At 49.5% G+C, this 21,744-nt stretch overlaps 1 protein-coding gene across 1 annotated transcript in view; it reads left to right on the forward strand.

The window, feature by feature from the left end:
- The window catches only part of CREB3L1 (cAMP responsive element binding protein 3 like 1), a 43,868-nt gene extending 22,344 nt beyond the window's left edge, over positions 1-21,524 (forward strand). Inside the window, exons 2-12 of the mRNA XM_086462714.1 lie at positions 1,482-1,710; positions 7,175-7,335; positions 8,999-9,077; positions 10,032-10,192; positions 10,807-10,956; positions 11,759-11,817; positions 13,722-13,790; positions 16,121-16,220; positions 20,238-20,358; positions 20,846-21,092; positions 21,488-21,524. Coding sequence (XP_086318840.1) covers positions 1,482-1,710; positions 7,175-7,335; positions 8,999-9,077; positions 10,032-10,192; positions 10,807-10,956; positions 11,759-11,817; positions 13,722-13,790; positions 16,121-16,220; positions 20,238-20,358; positions 20,846-21,092; positions 21,488-21,524 — 1,413 coding nt within the window. The remainder of the gene's footprint in view (positions 1-1,481; positions 1,711-7,174; positions 7,336-8,998; positions 9,078-10,031; positions 10,193-10,806; positions 10,957-11,758; positions 11,818-13,721; positions 13,791-16,120; positions 16,221-20,237; positions 20,359-20,845; positions 21,093-21,487) is intronic.
- The last annotated feature ends 220 nt before the right edge of the window (positions 21,525-21,744 follow it).

Raw genomic sequence — 21,744 nt, forward strand, 5'->3', positions numbered from 1 at the left:
CTGGCATGTTGGACATTGCTGCAGCTCACTGTCTTCCTCCCCCACTTGGTGGGAAGCATGGGTCTGTTCAGCTGGCGCCTACTTCACTCCTCAGCCTCACCCCAACCCTCTGACAGCCAGCATAATGTTGACAGAGTGATACTGTGCTCAGGTAAAACAAACATACCTTCCTGTAGGAGCAGGAACCTGCAGGCACCAGCATCCGGGGTCCTCTGGCCAGCTCCTCCCTCAGTCCTAGCACTGGGGAAAGGAAGGACTGCACACACCCCATGCTTCTGTAGCAGCTGGGCTCTTTCCTGAGCTCAGCTCTCACACTGGAGTTCATTGTCATTCATGTCCCCACTCTCAGACCTGTGTGCTCTCTCCCACTCTCTCTCATCCATACCCTATTGCTCTTGGTATTTCAATATGCTGCTTTCAATGCCCTTCTGCCTACCCAGATGCTTTTCCGGGGGGAGTGGGGAACGACACCCAGTCTGACTCTGCTGAGCTCTCTCCAGTTCATTTAAGTTACACAGTTCCGTCTGTGTAATATAGCCACTTGAATGTATCTGTCTTTTCTTTCCTCTCCCTGAGCCAGAAGCCTCAATCTGCCAACAAATGGGATAATTTTTCAGCTGGTGTTTGGCAACCATCATTTTTCTCCCTGCCCAACCAATGCTTTGTTGTAGCGAATGGAAAAGTTAGTGATTTGACTTCTGAATAGGAGGATATGCCTCAAAGGAAGCAGGTTCCCTGTAGCATCAGAAGCCCAGCTCTGCAGCAGCACTGGCCAGATTTGCTGACTGTTACTGGAATGATTAGTGGAATGATTGTTTGTTGTTAACAGCCCATCTGTAGTGTTTAAACTTCATTGGGGAGCTGAATTTCACAGGCATTATCTGGCTGGAGGACAGCCTCATATGGTCCACAGAGGGTCTGCGAAATCCCAGAGGAAATTAAATACAACAGGGGGCCTTCCTGTTATGTTGATCCAACTGATCTTTTTTTCTCTGATAGAAATCAGCAGCTGGGTTGATGTTCTCTGGGGCATCAGAGTGCCTATTGCTGCTGGCAGAGCACATGAGAAAGTGTCTGTCACCAAGGACAGGTGCTGAAGACTGTGATTTTTCTGCCACACTTACATTTTGCATTTGCAGGGATTTCTTGCCTTGTGCTCTGTTCGGCTTGTTGTCACAGTGAGATGATGCTAGGAAGCCAAAGATAGGAACCCACAGAGGAAGGGGGAGATGCGAGAATATAGAAGAGTTTGATGAATGTTTGTGGCAGAGATAAACAGGTGGAGATCATCTACAGCACCATTGGCCCTTTCTATCTTAATTCAAGGTGTTTTTGTCAAACTGATGCAGGCAAGGGATGAGAACTGTATTTTCCCATCCAAAAAGGGCTGTTGCTGAGGTTTGGCTCTCAGTGTAGAGGAAGGCTCTCAGATCCCTCTTGGAGTTGACACTAACACTCTCCCTGCCTTTGTCTTTCCTCAGCATTTTTCAGAGAACCTGGATCACTTCTCTGACAACATGGAGGATTTCTCCAACGACCTCTTCAGCAGTTTCTTCGATGACCCAGTACTGGCTGAGAAGAACCCGCTGCTGGACATGGACCTGGATCCACCCACTCCAGGCATCCAGGCAGAGCACAGCTACTCCCTCAGTGGAGACTCTGCTCCCCAGAGCCCCCTTGTGCCTGTCAAGACTGAAGATAGTTCTAACGGTGAGCATGAGACTGCACAGCTTCGGGCACATCTGTTAGCAGAGGCTCTGGCTGTCTTCCATATATAAGGACAAACTGGCTATTCCTTGGGCTTGCGCATGGCTAATCCAGGGAAGAATTTGATCTGCTGTTGTCAAATACAGCCCACATTTTTTCTTTCAGTTTGTACTCTGACAGTCACATTGCTCCTTTGCCGGGCTAGCTTATTTACAAGGATGATAATTGGTTGTGGTTCAGTGTGCTGCCAGCTTCTGGCAAGCAAGAGGCAATGTCTCTTTAGGACCCTGCAAACCTGGGTGTGGACGCCCTAGGTCCAGGTCTGGCATCAGGCAGCAGGGATTTGGCTTGAATGTAGGAAGCATGAGTCTCTGGCTGCAACTAGTCTTGGTACATGTGGAAAGCTAAGTGGCTTATTTACCAGCAGATCATTTAGCAGGAGACAGAGAAGAACAGTCATTTCAAAACCTATTTTTAAAACAATTCACTTCAGGATAATTTATGATGGCTGGATATTTTTAGAGTCGTCCTTGCAGTGAGTCCTGTAATTTGCGGGACTGTGTGGGTGTCCCAACAGCTGATGGACACCAGGCTGCCTGAAAAAGCAGTGGCATAGGCTCAGTATACACAGAAGAAAGCCATTCTTTTGAGCGAGAGTGAGACCTTCCCTCTCATGGCCAGGAATGATCCCAGCTCTCTGGTACGAACACCAAGGCAGGCGGATAGAAGCTGGCCTCTGCTGCCTCTTTGGTCCAAGCAAAGGGCGCAGCCGTCAGTGCCATGTTCCTCAAGGGCCACTCAAAGGGGTGCTGGAAGAGAGGCTCATAGCAGGCCAAGCAAGCTCTGCCTTAGTATCAAAAAAGCTTTTCATTCACATTTCTTTTTCCTTAGCTTTAACCCAGTACAGTCTTGGAGGGCATTCAGCCTAAACAGGCAACTGGGTGATTAACAAAAAACAAACCAGCATGAGTATATAAACACATCTTTATTTTGCCCCTGCAAATGAATAGGAGGAGATGAGGCTTGGGAATGAGAGAGGCAAAAAAAGCATGAGTTTGTAGAAAGCGGTGAAATGAAGTCTGCCTGCATGAAGCTGCCTCAGATACTCGTCTCTAAGACACTTGTCACCACTTCTACTCCTCCCTTCTGTGTCCGGACATCCACCTGCTTCAGCTGCAGTGTCTCCAAGGCAAGACCACGATGCTCGTGAATGGAGTGTGACATTGATGCTTGGGCAGGGCCCAGTACAGGGTGTACAGCACATAACCCAGAAGAGCTTGAGATGGACCTGGCACTTACTCTCTGAGAGTGCAGATCAGCTCCATACAAGGAGTAAGGCCTAGTATTAATGTGGCAGGTATAGGGGTGTCTATGCACTCAGTCCTGCAGTGGCATAATTCAACCCATCTTTCCCGAGCTATCTTGGCTCGTAAATGAATGTGAGTCATATTCTAGTGTAGCCCTGAATCAGGTCCAGTATTTGCAACACTGTGCAGTCCTTTTGGCACAGCTCCATACAGTCTCAGTCCTTTTAGACATTTGCTTTAAATTAATTACCCAGGAATGGCTTCTCTTTAACATTAAGCAAGCTCTGCTTGGTCTGCAGAGCTCCTCAGGAATGCCCGCGCTCTGTCTATCCTTGGAGCTGGCTGAGGCTTGCTATTTGTCAGCTTTCTCCCAGCTTTTCTGCAGATCTCCAAAAGACTTCCAAATCCTGCCCCTTCCCACATGGTTCCCACTAACACAGGTCAGCTAGGGCAAGCCACTGGGTGCATTGTGACCCTGCTTATCAGTGGAGTCTTCTTTCCAGATGGTTTGCGCATATGGACTGGCTGCTTCGGTTCTCAGTACCAGCCCTCAGTTCTGCAGGGTGTGATTTGATGCCAGGAGCAGAGGAAGTCAGGGTTGTGCAGAACAGCCAGTGCTGGATCAGCCCCAGGCTAGTGCCCATGCTCCTCTACAGGTCCTGCTTCCTCACTGCTCTTTGCCTCACCTCCTCAACCCAGGGCAGCTATGGATATCTCTCAGCCGTACTTCTTCCCATTATGTACAGAGTATCTAGAGCAGAGGATGAGCTTCCTGCCATGCCTCACCCACCAAGAAACGGTGGAATCTGCAGTGGTTACAGACTGACCATACCTCTGAAACATCCTCTCAGGCAGGAGATCATAGATTTGTCCACACAAAATGCCTCCTCCTCAGTCCTTCATTGACCCTCTGATGTGTTTCTGATTCTGTAACCCAATCACTCCCCAGATAAATCTCTGAGGGTGGGAAAGAGAGCAGGGTCAGAATGTAGACAGGAAATGTGAGGACAGCATGTACTTACTTGGGTGTCTGCTCCTCGCACTGTCTGGACTGATAGCACTGGGGGCTGCTCTCTCGCTGAGTTGGGTCTGAACGGGGAGAGCCCTTGGTGGTCTGCTCTCTCTTGTCTGGTAACTTACTTCAGCAGCAGCTGTCCCAGACAGGGGGTGCCTCTACCTCTGAGAAAAAGAGATGCAAAGCTTTGCAACAGAAAGGGAGTGTGAGGAAGATGACACTTAAAATCCCAGAATCCCAGAATGGTAGGGATGGGAAGGGACCTTTGGAGATCATCTAGTCCAAGCCCCCTGCTAAAGCAGGTTCACCTAGAGCAGGTTACACAGGACTGCATCCATGTGGGTTTTGAATCTCTCCAGGGAAGGAGATTCCACAAGCTCCCTGGGCAGCTTGTTCCAGTGCTCTGTCGCCTTTAATGCAAAGAAGTTTTTCCTCATGTTGAGGCGGAACTTCCTGTGCTCCAGTTGGTGCCCATTGCCCCTTGTCCTGTTGCTGGGCACCACTGAAAAGAGCCTGGCCCCATCCTCTTGACACCCGCCCTTTAGATATTTATAAGTGTCGATAAGGTCCCCTCTCAGTCCTCTCTTCTCCAGGCTAAAGAGCCCCAGGTCTTTCAGCCTTTCCTCGTAGGGGAGATGCTCCAGTCCCCTAATCACCTTAATAGCCCTCTGCTGGACTTCCTCTAGTAGTTCCCTGTCCTCTTGAACTGGGGAGCCCAGAACTGGACACAGTACTCCAGGTGTGGCCTCACCAGGGCAGAGTAAAGGGAGAGAATAACCTCCCTTCACCTGCTGGCCACACTCTTCTTTGTGCACCCCAGGATACTATTGGCCACCTTGGCCACAAGGGCATGTTGGTCGTTCATGGTCATCTTGTCTACCACAACTCCCAGGTCCTTCTCCGCAGGGCTGCTCTCCAGCAGGTTGACTCCCAGCCTGTACTGGGGGTAATCACAGTAAGGGAGCTTCAGATCAGCCAGTAGGCAAAACCTTGCCATAGTGGGCATAGTGAAACCGTAGAAGAGATTTAATGGTGGACTCTTCATCACTTTTCAGAGGGGTAAGATCAAGTCAGACAACCATCTGTCAGGACTGACACAAGTTTAGTTGAACTTGCCTGGAGCAGTGGGATAGACTGGAAGACCTCTAAAGGTCCCTCATCTCAGTGACAGGCTGTGGTCAGGCAAAAGAAGTCCGTCCAAGTTTTCTGCCTGCAAACACTTGTGGCTGTGTAACACCTTGCCTCTTTCCATCAGAAAGGTCTTGTCTGAATACCAGGGGTAACTGGGACTTCACTACCAGCTGTGGGTTTGGTGTCCTTAGCAGGACAGAGAAAACACAATTCAGTCTGTGTCCACTCAGCAATGGCTGTGTAGTGCACCCCTGCCTGAGACACTGCCTGATGACATTGGCCCTGCTGCATTGTGGGAAGCTCTAGGAAACAATCCAGCAGCACTGAGAGCAGTTCATGCAGCTTGGTATGCATACGGAGCAGCCACAGAAACTTGTGTCTGTGCTTGAAGATGTCCAGTTACACAGGGAGCTGGGAGGAATGAGCCTCTGCTAGAGACACCTATCTAGACAGCAAAATACGAGGTGCTAGACCAAAGACAGGAAGACAACATATTCTACTGGCAAGGGTAGCACTGTGTTAACTGATATAATTCTTGCCCAAGCTTCAACACCACTGCATCCAAGCAAAAGCCAGAGGCAGGATTTTGCCCTGTTCTTTCCTGAGGGCAACAGAGACTGAGTTGGGCAAAGATGATGTTAAGCTACCTTTCAGTTCAGATGGCAGCTCCCACACAAACAGCTGCTTGCTTGTACTGTTCTTTGTGCAGCCTTTTCCAGAGCTGAGAAGGATGTTTCTCCCCTGCTTCTTTTGACAGGGCATCTTCTGGACTGAGACCTGCACTGCAGGGCTGCTTTGAGCAGCAGAGAACTCGGCAACAGCCTTGGGTCTGTGAGTGCTGTATGGAGAGAGCAGTGAGAGCAGTGCTGAGGGGTTGGGGAGTGAGCCTGACTGTGGCCTTATGTTGAGCCAACTGGGGCACTATCTGGTGACACATGTAGCAGTAGTCTGTCCTGTGTCAAACCAAATGCATTTCTGGTTGTCAGATAAAAAAGGGAAGGGAAGGGATGAGGATTAGGGAGGAGGATGCAGGCTCTAGGCCAGCTAGGAGAAGCTTTTTGGCAGGCTGAAGTGTTTGAAGAGCAATGAGGAGACCAAAACTTCAGAGCAGAGCCCAGGCAGGTTTTTTTCCCATCTGAGCTGCAGCTTATCCACCACTGCCTGAATCCCAGCTCCGGGGATCTCTACTTCCAGTGACAAGCCACACTCACACCACAGATGTGCACAGGACAGAGCAGGCAGGGGGCGAGAGGAGCATGCCCACACAGCCCCATTCTGTTCTCTTCCAACCCTTCCTTTCCCTCACTGTTGCTTCTGTCCCTGCCAGCAATGGCAGCAGGGCATGGCTGTAGGCAGCAGTCCTCTGGAGCAGCGTGGGGTGGAAGTGGGAGCCTCAAAGATGAGACTGAGGGGAACAGCTTTGGGAGCAGCCTCACAAGCAGGTGCCACATTGGACTTCCTTCCACAGAAATAGACCTTCCTCCTCTCCTGTCATGCAACAAAGCTCTGGTACTTGGCACAACATTGGTGGGAGGCCAAAGCAGCACTGTCAGCCTTTCACTGTCATCGTGCTTGCCCTCTTGCCAGGTCTCTAGCACAGGGATAGTGCTATTCTTGGTAACACACCTGGCAGCTCTGTGATGCTAGCCATGCTGCCTAAGGAGCAACAGCCCAGCATCCTCCTCTCACTGAGCTCTAAGTATAAATAAGATCCAGAGGACAAGACTGAGACATCACTGGGGGAAGAAACCCTACAGCTGTCCTCCAGCGCTTGGGCTGCACAGTCAGAGCAGGGCAGAGACAGAATTCCTCTAGCTCTGTCCTGTCTGCTGCCTGCACGTTGGGGGTTTGTTCCCTTTTGTACTCTGTGTTGTGGGCCTGCACATGCTTCTGTGGTGACAGTGCTAAACTTGGAAAGGCAGCCTCCCCAGATGGGGCGAAGCTGTCTGCATGACTTTTTTTTATCTTGTCCTGTTCTTGCTGGAGTTTGACTCTCACGTTGTGCATGTTCCAGAGCTGGAGAATGGAGTGTGGTCGCTGGGGCCCAAGCTCTGCTCCATCATGGTGAAACAGGAACAGAACCTGGCTCTAGACCTGCCTGAGTCCCAGCTAGCTGCCAGCTCCATACCAGTGCTGAACCTCAACCCTCTGCAGAGACTGCCAGTCCCCGAGGAGGTGAGCCCATCTAAGATCCATCGGGTACCTGGGCTCTGACACAGCAGCAGCCCTGGTGACACAGACCCAGCCATGTGACTGCAGGGCCCTGCTAGGTGATTTAGCCACTGGACAGACAGGAGAAGGTGATAAAAAGCCCAGATACTGCATTATTTGTCATTCTCCTCTTGAAACGGCAGTCAGAGGAGCAGCACTCCTGATGCCAGCTAGAACTATGTTCTTGATTCCTGCAGTGACACTACAGGGCAGCTTATCCTTCCAGGGAAACTGATGGAAGGAAGGTTTTCTCCAGCACAGGAGGCTTTACAGTCTTAGTTAAATACAAGCATGTTTCCTTGGCACAAAACCTAAAGGCTTTTAAGCTTGCATGTGCTGGAGGCCTGTCCCGTCCAATCTGCCAGTATTTCTGTAGACACTCTTATTTTCATTTTTCAGAGAACAGTGTCAATTAGTGTGATGCCGGTGACCCCACTATTCCTGAGTATAGACCCATGCTCTGCCACTGTCTTTTTCATGGCCTTGGGCTTATAATACGGCCTCTCACTTTTCTCAGCTGCTCACTGGAAATGGAGGTCCCACTCCAGGTCCTGCTTGCTTTTTCCTATGAAGCAGCAGGAATTATTATTTCTAAGAAACAAGGGGCCAAGTTTTTTGGTCATATTTAAGTTCTGAAGAAGTTTGTCTGAAGGAGGCTCACTTACTTATACCACTGGTATGTGGGTGTAAGTTGGGGGCTCAGTTCAGCTGGCCTTGAGTCCAGTCGTCTTGGATGGGAAGGTCTGACCAGTCTCACACAAACCTTGGCTATCTTGTAGCAGCTCAACAGATAATAGTAGAGCATCTCTGAGGTTCACTTCCTTTTTTCACTCATGCTGAGCATCTTCCCATTTAAACAACCATCCAAAACAAATGGCTACTTCTAGCCAAAACTGTGAACAAACTTCCTCCATTATTTACACAGCTTGAACTTGCTGTGCCCCTGAAGCTCTGCTGTGTGTGCTCAGCAGCCATACTATGGTGCTCCCTCAGCTGTGTTTACAGTCTGGAGGAGTTTGCAATGTGTCTGTTTAGTGTAAAAACTCCCCCAGCCTATGGTGGGCTGGGGGCTGGCAAGCCGGGGAGCTGAGGGGCAGCATAGCCCAGATGGCAATAAATCTACTCTTTATTTAACTCTCAGTTCCCTCTGATTGGAAACAGCTGCCCAGCAGCCCTGGTGAAAATCATGTGAGCAGGACAGGGGGTTTGTTCCCTTTCTGTTTCTGAACAACGTCCATCTTCCCATTTCTAATGAAGGCAGATCAAAGAGGGACTTCCCATGGTAATGCACAGATTGGTTTAAATTGTACTATGTGGATCTAGCAAGGGAAGAATTGCCAAGGATAAAAGTCATCTCCCTTTTGGAGGTACTTGGTGCACTGCTTGGCAGCATATCCATCTGCCACTGCCTCCTCCTCTGCAAACACGTGTTTGCACTCTGTGTGCCCAGGGACACAGACTTCAGGGGGCTTATGTTTGGACTGTTGGTTTCTGTTATGTGTGGTGAGAGGCTGCTTTGGGGCAGGACAGAGAGCAGGGAAGCAGCGGCTATGAACAGAACTGGTGGGAGCCCTCTGGGCAGGGGAGGTGTCAGCGTCCAAGAGCTCTTTCTGCTTCTCTTCCACAGACTCCCATAGAAATTGCTCCACCACCTGTGATCAAAGCTGAACCCAAAGAGGTGAACCAGTTTCTAAATGTACCTGCAGGTAAGAAGATAGAATTTGCCCGTTGACTGACTTACATCTGTCTATATTACTCAGATATAGATCATTACTATACAGGGAGGAAATACAACACCTGAGAGCAGAGCCATGCATACAAGGTAGCACTGGGGCACAGACCCCAGAGGAGTGAGCGCTGCACTGTTCCAAATCAGATCGGTGTCTGGACCAGCAGCCATGCACAGAGCTGTTCAGACAGGGACTCCCAGGCAAAACAGGCTACTTCAGAGTTGGAAATAAGCAAGAGTGCCTTTAAAATCCTCAGAGAGACTGTAGTGTTATCCAAAAACAACCATCTGAAAGTCAGGAAATTCAGGATCCAGTTTAATTTGAAAGAAACCCAAGCATCTGAAAATCTGCCGATGCACAAATGAAAGCACTATAGGAACTCCCACTGCTGCAGAGATACATTCCTTAGGCATATTCCCACCTCTATTAAGGCCCCCAGGGCTCTCCAGTACAAAGTGGGGACAGTTTTCAAGTGCTTGGAAACCAACTGTGTGACCGGAGCCCCTTTGGATCAAGTCTGCTGGCAAGTGTGTGAGACCTGCAGTGCTTTTGGAAGAGCTCTTCTTTTACAGAGCTTCCTGTACTTGTGAACAGGCTATGGAACAAAATATCATGGGCTTTGTACTCCATTTTGGTTGACACCAGATTACTTTATTGCTTTGTAAATACCTCTTGTGTCTTGGCAAAGCCCCGGCCAGCTCTCTGACTCCTGCAGTTCCTAGTTTAGCACATTTAAGGTCAGCCTCCCCTCTGTCTCAAGCAGTGTGCCATCCGGCTTTGTTCTCAGACCCACACCATCTTGTGAGACTCATTACCCTCTCCTTTCAGTCCTGTGTTATGGCAGTGTCTTTTCCTGTTGCTACTCAGGGCCTTATGCCTGTACCAACGGGCTGACATGAGAGCCATTGATGTGATCTCCTTATTTCTCAGTAGATGACCTGGTGCAGATGCCTCCAACTCCACCCAGCAGCCATGGCAGTGACAGCGACGGATCTCAGAGTCCTCGGTCCCTGCCTCCCTCCAGCCCAGCCCGACCTGCTGCTCGCTCTTCTACCGCCATCTCCTCCTCACCCCTCCTCACAGCACCACACGTAAGGAGGCAGCAGGACGTCACTGGGACACAGGGCTCCTTGGTGCTTAGAGGGGGTTGGAGGCTCTCCGAGGCTTATGTGGGGGATCCTGCCCTTGTTAATGTCTTCAAGCTGAAATGCTCTGGCAAAGCAATGTGATGTCTTAGCACAGGGATGTGCGAGGCAGGATGGTGCTCACAGGAGTAAGGAGAGGTGCAATGAGTCTTGCACAATGCTTACAGCAGCTACCTTGCTTTAGCAAGTGCTGTCTTTCACCCCACGCTTTGGGAAGTGGCCTATTCACTGGAGGACTTTCTGACGCAGTTAATGGAAATGAAAGGAATAACTGAAAATTCCCATAACCAGACTGTGTTTTAACCATTGCCCAACAGTTCTTTGGCGGGGTCCTGCAGTGTAAGTGTGTAGCCCGCATGACCACGAAGGAGCAGATGCCCTCCTAAGTAAAAGAGGAAGGCAGCTGCTGAGCTGTGCCTCTAGGACCAGGGTGAAAGCAAGAAAGAGCAGTGCCCTGCACATATTTGTACTGAGCCCCTAACTGCTCTGCAAGGCTTTAAGGAGGATCTCTGGGATACAACTCCTTGCTGATGCTGATAGCTGCTCTCCGTGTGTTTCAGAAGTTACAAGGGACCTCTGGCCCACTGCTCTTGACTGAAGAGGAGAAACGCACCTTGATTGCTGAGGGATACCCCATTCCTACTAAGCTGCCTCTCACCAAAGCAGAGGAGAAAGCACTGAAGAGGGTCAGGAGGAAAATCAAGAACAAGGTGACTGCAAAAAATGTAACCATGCAGTTCCCATGATTCCAAAGCATCCTCAGCTGACCAGTGCTATAGTTACCCTCGCCTCCTCAGCTGCAGTGCACCTCAGAAAAGGTGGGATCCTGCCTTTCGTACACTGGCACAAGCCTCCCAGCCCACAGAAATGGTGCCATGGGGCATCTCTGCATGCATGCTGTGCATGCTGCTGTATCTGGGAAGTGTGGCTTCCAGCACAGCTCCTGGGATTGTGTGGCTTGGGATGGGATCCACAAGCTAAGGCATCAGGGATCAGACAAACCAGCCTGGTCGGGCCTTGCTGTGGGGGCAGGGAAACAAGAGCCATTGCATGGTGCAGGACGGGTGATGCACAGAGCTCATTAGCCAGGCAGAGGCTGTGAGACTTTAGACTGTGATTAGAAAGCATCCTGTGGGAGAAATTATGAGACCCTGAATTAGTCACCCAGTGACTCAGAAGCGGTCTGGGGCAGAATCTGCCCAGATGGCCACAGCACGTACCCATGTGAGTCAGAGCAGTCTAAAGCAACCCTGAAGATGCTCTCAGCAGCAAGGGGGCCAGGCATACTGCAACAAATGGTTGTGGACTACAGGCCAAAGAAGGCTGCATACCTCCTACAGCATCCATCTCTCCCAGTTTTGGCCTGGAGACCAGTAGGAGTGGCAGACTGGAAGACAACTTCCCCATTTACCTTTAGGGTGCTGTGTGTGCATGGAACAGATGAGGGAGCCACAAAAAAATGTCTAGAGGTTTATGATACTGACTCCTTTCTGATGGCTGCCCTCCTCACAGATCTCTGCTCAGGAGAGTCGCAGGAAGAAGAAAGAATATGTGGAATGTCTAGAGAAAAAGTAAGTTTCTTCTTCTTGGTCTTTTGAAAAAGGAGCCCTGTCCACGCACAGACCCCCTTTCTAGTGCTTTTGCCTCTGAATTGCTTAAAGAGTATGATTCCTTGTAAGGCTGGCTGCACAGAAGTTTGGGTTGGGATCCTGCCCTTACTCCCCTCCCTCCTAGAAATCCTCTTGCAGGATAAAGATTTCTCTAGAAACCTTGTGTTTCCAACTGCTTAGTTTGGCTGGTCCTCTGCAGAACACAGGCCATTTTGGCTGCCAACAAGGTGGGATTTTGGGTAAGAAAGAATCATGTTTCTCCATTAGAAGTTGCTTCTATTTTATCTGTCCCATAAGCAGCAGGCCCTCTGAGGGCACTGACCACAGCTTTTCCCCCTCCCTTCCCATAAGGGTGGACGCACAAGCATTTGATAGCAAGAAAAACCTTGCACTACTGTTATTCCCCTCACTCCCTCCTCTTCCACTGCTCCCTGCATGAGCTTTGTTTTTCTCCTTGCAACCCAGAGGTCCTGCATTTATGGCAGGCATAAGCCTAAAGTGGTATCACATGACACTGACAGGGTAGAAAATAGCACTTCAGGGCCCAATCCTGTGATCCCCGTTGTACTAGCGGCCCCTGATGGGCGCTCTCAGGCAAAGAAGAATGCTGGGATCCAGGTGCAAATACACATCTCTGTTTAAATACCTTCTTCCCTGTTATTAACACCACTTGAGATCATCAAAATGGAAAAAAATACCCCCCAAACCCAACTTTAATTAACTCTTCTCCCTTATGCTACCTGTTTATCTTCTCTAAGTGCGCAAAAATGCTGAATAAGAACAGATGACTCAAGGCAGCTTCAAGTTCTCACCCTTCCATACGCAGCACCTCAGCATGCATGTGTGTGTCCAGGCATCAGACCACATCACCTCCAGCTAGTGTCCCACGTTGGCACCCAGATCCTTCAAGCTGGGGCTGGGGAGTTGGCTGGCTTCACACAAGTGGCAGGTCCAGGGCTTTCTGTGCTGGGGCCTCTTCCCCAGACGTGGTTGCGGTGCCTGTATGTACTCAGTGGTTTGTTACGCTAGTGCATTGCTGTGACAGATGACTTTCAAACAATGCCAGGTTTAAATGTGAACCAAAAGCAGCATTCAGTGATTTTTTTTTTTTTTAATGGAACAAGTCTTTAGTCAACTTGGCTTTCTGTAAGAGCTGGTTTGTCAAAACCTGCACTTGGGCCCTTCACTATTCAGTTTGACACCTTTGCTGCAAGCCCAGTTTTTACACGGAACGCCTGGTTCACAGGCTATGCTGGAAACCTCCAGCAGGATCAGGCTGATCAGATCTCTGGCCTCCCTTCCTCCGGGCCGGGAGACATTCTCCTTTCCTCGTCCCAACTGCAGCCTAACCACTTTCCCTCCGAAGCAGTGGGAGGGAGCCTGCAGGTTCTCTGCTGCCCTCAAGTGCCTGCAGTCGGAGCTGGCCCAGCATTTGCACAGAACTGCCGGGTTTTCGTATGCAAGCCGCACAGCCAGGGCAGGTTCTCAGTCTGAGTGGGAGAGGTTTGGATTTGTCCCTCTGTTCCTCTTCCATGCTCCTTAGGGGGGTTTGGAAGTGATGGAAATGCCAGCATAACTTCGGGTCTGTCCTGACTTGACCTGCCTGTAACCAAGTGCTACTGACTTTCCCAGCCCTCTGGAAAGCCTGAACTGGGAACTGTCACACATAGCTGTCCACATGCAATCTCATCCCTGGTCTGTCGGGGCTGGCTGCAATCAGGCAGGCCAGGAACGTCTGGCCCCAGGACCATATCTGCAGGTGATGGATGAGGCCACTGAGCCTCCACACCCCGACAGACAAAGGCAACATTTTTTTAACCTGTCTGGCCTTTGCAACCAACTGGCTATGGGTTTTATTCCTGCAGGGTTGAGACATACACAACAGAAAACAATGAACTCTGGAAAAAAGTAGAGACCTTAGAAAACGCAAACAGGTAAGAAGGGCTATATATGACCCGCTGTGGGTAGGGTGGGGCAGGCAGGAAGGGAAGCCAGGGATGTGCTGGGGCAGAGGGGCAAGAAAAGAAAGGCAGGCTCCCCCAGCTCCTGATGGGACAGGCACTGCTCGGCGAGGTGCTGGTTTTTGGCCCATGGCAGCAGTGAGGCAGCTGGGTTTGGTTAGCAAGCCTGGAATGTTTGTGTTGGGACAGCCAGGCCACGCTGCAGTGAGGGGAGGGAGGGAAGGCGCTTCTCCCATCTCTTCCTCCTTCTCCCTGCAGCCCTTTGGGCTCATGCTACCCTCCCCATTGCCCTCCAGGCCTCTGGCTGTCTCCAGAGCCACTGCATCGAGGGAGGCCCCTCACACCACCCTCTCAGACCTACTGTGCCTGCTCTTGGGCTCTTTGGAGGAATACAAGGCCGCAGGCATAATGTGGCTGTTTCAGGTTTCTCTTGTGAAAGAGCTGAACAGACTTTCTGAATACAGGGAAAGCCCATTCCTCTAGTAGAGGTAGAGATCCCAGCTCCCACTAAATCCTGGGCAACATCCTGTGCATGGGGTATCCCAGCCCCTGCCCTGCCTCTTCCCCTTGCAAAGCAAGCCCGGAGAATCTCCCATCTGCTGCTGCCTGAAAGGAGCACAGCCCCAAAGCTGCTCCCACAGCCCCAAAGCAGGCCCTGGCTCCCTTGCTCAAGAATCTGGTGAGCACTTGTGCTCCTAATATGCAGAGCTGGCCGACTGATAACCGGGGGAATTTGCTTCCTTGGAAGCAAATAGCAAAAACTCCCACCCCTGCAGTGGGAATGGGCAGCAGGAGCTGGAGTGCCACAGGTGTGAGCAAGGGCAGGGTCAGCTGCAAGGCTGGTGAGGGGGATGCTTTCTATCCCCCAGCTCAAATTGAAGGGGAGAACCGCAGCCAGAAAGCCAGTCGTCCCTGTCCCCACCTCCTCTGCTGCTACTACAGCTCATGGAGTACTCCTTGAGGCTCTGCTGCACTCCTTCCTCCCATCCGTGACACAAGTGCTGTGGCCCCAGCTTCCAGGCCAGCCACTGGTGCTGTGAGCAGGGGACGTCAGGTGTGGTCTGGCTGAAGTGTGCAAGGCTGCAGTCTCCTGTATGCCGGAGAAATGGCTGCCCAGCTGTGCTCATCCACAGAGCACAGCCTCCCTCCTGGCCTCTCTGGGAGTGTGGGCAGCCCTGCTGCTGAAAAAGCATGAGCCCCACCCTGCAAAATCAGAAGATTCACCTACAAGCCAGGAGATTTTTTTTTTTTTTTCCTCAAAATACACATTCTTTCTAATTGGGTTTGTTTTTTGAGCACTGCCAGTGGGACACTCTGTGCTTCTCTCCACATGTACAAGAAGCAGAAGAGGATTTGGAAAGAGATAAAGATGGGATTCTCCTGCAATCTCCTGGCTCCAGGACCTGGCATTTTATAAAAGCTCAAACATATTTGTGTAAAACAGTCAGTGCTCCCAGGGGGAAACATGCAGTAGTCTGCATTTCAGTAATTTGCAGCCCTTGGGACCTGTGTGCTCTGTGGTCTCCCTCATCCCAGATTTCTTCACCAGCCTGGTGATGGGTTTGGTGGCCTTTAGTAACACACCTACCACTGTTTTGTGCTAATGTGTGCCGATGCCCATGTTCAGTTAAACGGGGCAGAGAGACCTTAGCATGTGTTCCAGCCAGTGCAGCCAGAGAATGAATTAATTGCTGAACTCAAGAATTGGCTTTGCCCACATCCCTCTGCAGAGTTTGCCAAAACTGAAGAAGCTGGAGGGAATCAAAACTGTTTTTTATTTCTCTCTCCACCATATGGTTTGGGGCGCAGGTCGAGCTGCAGAGTGTGCGTCTCTGAGTGAAGTAGGAGCAGGCAGGCCTGTGTTTAAGGTCCAACCTGACTACAAAGTTCAGCCTCCATCCCAGAGCTTGTCTCTCCATTGCTCCAGGAGATGACTGGCTGGGCTTTGAGGCACCCAGGAGTCCTAAATGAATGGGACATTTATAATGGTGGGTAGTTGCAGGGAAGGTTGTGGTGGATCTACTGGTGAGGAGATGGAGGGTGTTACCTCAATGTAACAGCACCTTGGGGTGTTCCTCCCGCAGTTCCTGCACACTTTATATCTCAAACTCGCCCTTTTTTATTTCTTGCTTTCCAAGCCTGTTTGGTCAGAGAACTTGGGCAAGACATAGCAAGGGGGAGATAATTGTTTTCACAAGAAGGGAAAATCAGGGTAAAATATGAAGGGGGTAGTGGTATTCTTGCATCACTTACTGGCTGCTACCTCCTTATCAAGTTTTGATTTGGGTTGTTTCCTATTCCAGGACTCTGCTCCAGCAGTTACAGAAACTGCAGGCTCTGGTAGCTGGGAAAGTCTCCAGACCTTACAAAATGGCTTCCACACAGACCGGGACCTGCCTAATGGTATAAGCTTCATTTCCATCTTCCTTATTGGCCATCCTTCCCCAGACAGCTTTGTCAATTGCCTGTCTCTGCCCTCTGCCCCACTGCCCAGATCTGTTGACAGTTACATCTGCTCTCTCCTTCTGTGTTAGAGTCACCCGAACTGGGCCCTGTGTCATACATACCTAGGTAGTGTCAGTTGTTTATGCAACAGCATTAGAATAATTCCTGCATTTTCGTTGCCTTGTTCTTTGGGCAAAACAGCGTTTTGTTTGCTTTTCATTAGCTATTGCCCATTCAGCAAAAATCTTCAATGAGCTTCCATCATAATGGGTAGAGTTTTATTTAGCTGAATTGGTAATGCTTAGTGTTTAACTCAGCAGGGCAGATGAACAGTTCAAGTATTTGTCCCAGTGGGCATTACCTTGTGTTTATCAGCAAGAAATGTCATCTGTTCTTGGTACGCCTGCACATCAGGCTTTGTTAAATACAGATAGAATTCTCTTTGTTTGCCCTTTTGACTAACCAAAATGATTTGAGGTTGTCTGTTGATTTGGGTAATCCCTGTTTACCTCTCCTTTCTCATAGTGGAGGATCATGGTTAAGCAATATTGGCTTCACTGTGGAGTTTTGGGTCATACCACTGTGTGGCCATAAATAGAGTCAATTGCTTATTCTTAATCTCATTGAAAGTTTCTCATCCATGGTAAAAGTATAACCTTCCACCCTGTGATGTCTTTGCAGGATTGTCATAGTAGCTGCTTATGATGAATTTGTCAAAGTTGGTTATCTATATGTAGTTATCAATTCTGTACTGTGACCAGGCATGAAATACAAACAGATGGTGAGGTGCTTGCCCCACTTTCTCAGCACCCTCAATGTCCTGAGGGGGTTGCTTTTCACTCTCGGTTCAATCAGTTTCCTTGGTTTCAGAGCCCCTGCCCTGTAATTTCCAGCACTTTCTTCTTTCAAAATCTGCACAAACTTTTGACACTCTTTGCTGCCCCCACATCAGACCAGATTTTAATGACTGACTGTCTTTGTTGTTGGTTGCTCTGTGGCTTCATTCCCAAATCCCTTCCACATTTTCGGGTGTGACCCAGCTGGGCCCTCTGACTCATTGCTCCTTAATGCATCGGCTCATCAGAGCACCCCTGGCTCCAGAGGTTTTTCATCACTGCTACCTGGAATGAGCAAGTCCAGAAGAGGTGCCTTCCAGACGTCCCCTGTGCTATAGGCTGATAAAATACCTAATTTAGCTTCCCAACAACGTCTTATCTCTCCTTACTGCTCCCTTCGTTCCATGGCATCCCAGCCCACACACCAACTCTCTCAGGCTTCCTAGCTTTGAAGCATTTCAAGAATTTGGAATTTGCTTTTCTGGCTTTGGCCAGGCATCTGAGTTCCCATTTCAAATACAGCACTCCTTATCACAACAGATACATAGAATCATCATGCCTTGAAGCATGGGAGTGGAGCAGAGTACCCTTCCTTTTTAGCCCTGTGTCATTCCTACTGGATATTTGTCCAGACGGTTCTTGAAGGCCTCCAGGGATAAGCAGTCCTCAACCTCCTCAGGCAAACCATTTCAGTGCTTTGTTATCTTTCCCAGATAAAGTTTTCTTGCTCTCTCATCTCAACCTTCCTTGCAACAGCTTAAGCTTATTACAACTTCTTCTGCTCACAGTAAGCAAGATCAGTTTACCCTCCCTTTGTGCAGCCACATTTTACATATTTGAAAACTCCTAGTTTTGAGCAACTCCCTTCAGTCTGCTCTGCTAAATCACCATGATTCTTCAGTCTTCCTTTGTAGGCTGAGTTACTGAATCACTGCTTGTTCCCAGATCTCTCTTCCAGACTATCTTTGATTGCCCCGCATCTTTTTGGAAGTACGCGGCCCAAAGCTGGACATAATGATCTTCTGGAAGTCTGGGTACAGACCCAGCCAGAAAACCTGTTGATACTGCCTCGGCTGAGATTTGCCCTTTGCAAAGTGACACCGACTTGTGCCCACCACATGCTCCATTTTAACTCCCAGATCCTCTTCTGTAGAACAGCTGCCTGGCCACATAGTTGCTGACATGTTTCCTCTGTTAATCAGTCCTGCCGCCTCACAGGCCTCAGCAGGTCTCGGCATTTGTCTGTATGGGTCTGCCCGCTGTTCTCGTGGACCACGACTCCCCTTGGTCAAGACCATTCTGAATTTGAATCCTGCCCAAAAGCCAGTCTGCTTATAATCTCTCGCATCAGCAGATTTGATACAGTCCATCATCCAAGTCAAGCTTAAAAATGTTGAACCTTGCCAGAACCATAAAGCATCTCTCTCCTACTCCATCTGCTACTTCCTCCCAGTTTGACAGTGAACCATTTGATAACTATGCTCTCAGGATGTCTTTTTTTTATTAACTTTGCCTCTACTTTTCCAATGGGTTTTGCAGTAGTTTCGCTTAGTTTCCGTCGCTTTTAAAAGGTCGAAATGGTAAGATGGTCAAAAGCTGTGAGATGAATAGTACTTAGAGTCCAACCAAGAGTTATTGTTATGAAGTGTTATGGAGTGTGAACTGGAACCAAATCAGAGCATCAATCAGACTTAACCTGAAACAAAACAAGAGTAAAAACAACACTGATTTGCAAAGCCCCAGTTGAAAGCCATGTTAAAGCAAGATGTTAAGTATACTGCTCTTTCCCAGCCCATGAAGCCTCTTTTGTTTTAGAAGAACAGGCTTCACAGGGCTGGCTCCGCTTTCTGGAGGTTGTGTGTTTGGCTGTGATAATTCCAAGCAACATCTATTTAGAATTTGTTTTTCCCCCTGTTTTTGTGAAATAAGGGTTCTAAATGCCTTGCGTGCCTGATATGATGTGCTTAGACAGTGTCTATGCTTTCCGCATTTAATTTCCTTACTTTAAAACAAGCCATGAAGAGTCCGGACAATTAAAATCCATCTTTACATAGTGTAGTATCCACATGCTGTTATTTGGTCTTCCACATCTCCTGGAATCCACTGGTGATCAAAATTACCTTGATGTACCAGCTTCTGTGCATTACTTAGTCATGGCTATTCTGAAATAGGTGGCTGTTCTGAAAAGCATTCAAGCAATTGCTAGCTGTCCTCACAGGTCAAACTTCGCTAGTTTATACACAGGTAGTAGAAATCATCAATGGATGCATTGCCTCTTCGATGTGCTATGCACTGAGCTGGCAGCAGCTAGTTATATACTACCCATGGCACACAGGTATTCAGGCAATAAGCATTTGTCTCTATATCACTTCCCATGTGTCCCCTCTTGCTCTGTGCTGGTAGTTGCCTTAACTCTATAAAGTCCTTTAGATCAGCACTGGCATCTCACACTGAAGCTTTACTAGTATGGCAGAATTTACAGACAAATGCAGACCTACCAGAGGGGGATTTCCAGGGAGCTTTTATCTGCCTTTCTCCTTTTATCACTGCCCCAGTACCTCTTACTGGTCTGCCTGACAGCAGAAGGCGTGAACACATGGTGCTGTATATGTGTCTGTCAAGCATAAATGTAACCCTTTCCTTGGACTCTCTGTCTTTGCTAGCAGGTATTAAGCAGCTGCAGTTCTGCTGTCATTTCTGTCCTCGTATGGACAGTAGCTTCACTTTGCTATGAGCTGTGGTATCTCACAGATTTTTCCCGGTGAGCTTGTTTTCTTACAGCCCACTACAGCTCCTGCTGAGCCAATGGTCAGGTTCTGTCTGGTCAAGGCAGAGTTCATCCCTCTTTCTCAACTTGTTCCCCAGCTATGCCTTCCACCATTTCTCATCAACTGAACAGGCAAGTTCTCACCATTGAACCAGAAATACTTCAAATAAAGCAACACGAGGAAGCTTCTGACTTCTCTTCTTAGATTTGCAGCAGAGATTAGCAGAGCAAGCCCTTTCCCTTCCTGGAGGACCACAGAGACACAGTTGTCAGCCTGACCACATATTCTCGCACAGCCTCATGTTTGTGTGCTGTGGGGGGAGTGTTTCCTCATGGCTAGTGACACTAACTCTGTGCTGATCTCCTCTCTAGGTGCTGGCACTCTGCTTTGTTCTCATCCTGGGATCCTTGATGCCCTGTCTCCCCGAGTTCTCTTCAGCATCACAGACAGTGAAAGCAACACCAGCACCAGACATTTACACAACTAGTAAGAGTGAGTCTAACGTGGTTACTCCATTTCACCCTGTCAGACCATTTCCAGCTCTTCTCTCAATACTCCCAGTTCAGGGGTAGCGTTCTCCCCTCAGTGCGTACCCCATATGCTGGGGCTCTGGCAAGGGGAGATTCCTGGCCTGTCAGTGGCACAAACTGGTAACAGCACCTTGTTTGGGTGGGCCCGTTGTCATTCTCTGATAACCACTGTCGCAAAACATGGCAAGTGTCGCAAGTGTCAAAGGAAAGAACATGAGGGAAAAGTCCCAGGACAGATCAATTCTCTTCTGAAGAGGCTGGTGTGTCCAGGGGAACATTTGCCTCCTGAAGCTGGGGGGAGGTGGGTATCCTGCAGAGCAGGCCTCCTGCACAGTTACACATGGACAAGGCCATAGCTGGGTAAGCATGTGCTAAAACCACCACTGTGACCCACAACTGTTGCAAGAGACCTTGTCCTCATTGTTAACCAATGGTCTCCTTTTTTCCAGTTCAGTCCCGGAGCCTCCTTTTCTATGATGAAGGTGCTAGCTCCTTAGAAGAGAGCTATAGCTCCTTCCTAACCATGGACCATCCTGAAGGGTGGGAGGCTGAAAAAGGGCAGTCTGAGGAGGGAAGGCCTCATCTGGCCAGGACACATGAGACGGCCAAATACCTGAGCAAATCCCAGCTGGAGGGTCCTGACCAGAACCGAACTGACCCAACACTTGCCAACCTCAAAGAGCAATTCCATGAGAGGTAAGCAGGTGGGGGCCACCTTCCAAGCCTCAAAACACAGCATGGTATCTGGGAGTGAGCAGCAGGCAAGTCCCCTCTGCTGCAAGCTAAGGACAGCTGAGCTGCCTGGGACAGACAATTAGCTGAAGAGCAGTGACTGGAGGAGGCCAATGCTGGCAGGGAGCATGAGACCAAGTTTATTTTCTAGACCGAAAGTTTGGGACTCCATAAAGCAGTGTCCCACTTTGCTGAGGAGGACTGGGTGATTCAGGTGGTCCTAGATTTGCTGGTCATTCAGTGCCCCGGGGAAGGTCTCCATCCTGGTCAGAGCAAACCAGCTGGGCACACAGAGAGGTGATTTTGCATAGGAGGGTGCAATGAACCTTGACTGATGCCTTGTCTTTTCTTTTCCTCAGGGAGACAAGCTCCAGTGAGACAGCTGAATACTTGTAGCAGCTGCTGGACCTCAAGGCCTCATCTGTCTGATTGCAGGATTCCCTCCTCACCGAGCAACTGAGGGTACTTGGCAGGAGAGGACAATGCATTCAGACACTCCTAAACTGGCCTTGGGTTCAGCTCCTCCCCTTCCCCATGCACTCCCTGTTAGTACTGATATCTCTGAGGGGTGTCCCAGGACTGCCAGAACCAGCAATAAATGTCTGGCGAAGCCCTG

The sequence above is a fragment of the Leptosomus discolor genome, chromosome 3 (assembly GCF_034619465.1).
Source record: "Leptosomus discolor isolate bLepDis1 chromosome 3, bLepDis1.hap2, whole genome shotgun sequence".
Lineage (NCBI taxonomy): Eukaryota > Metazoa > Chordata > Aves > Leptosomiformes > Leptosomidae > Leptosomus > Leptosomus discolor.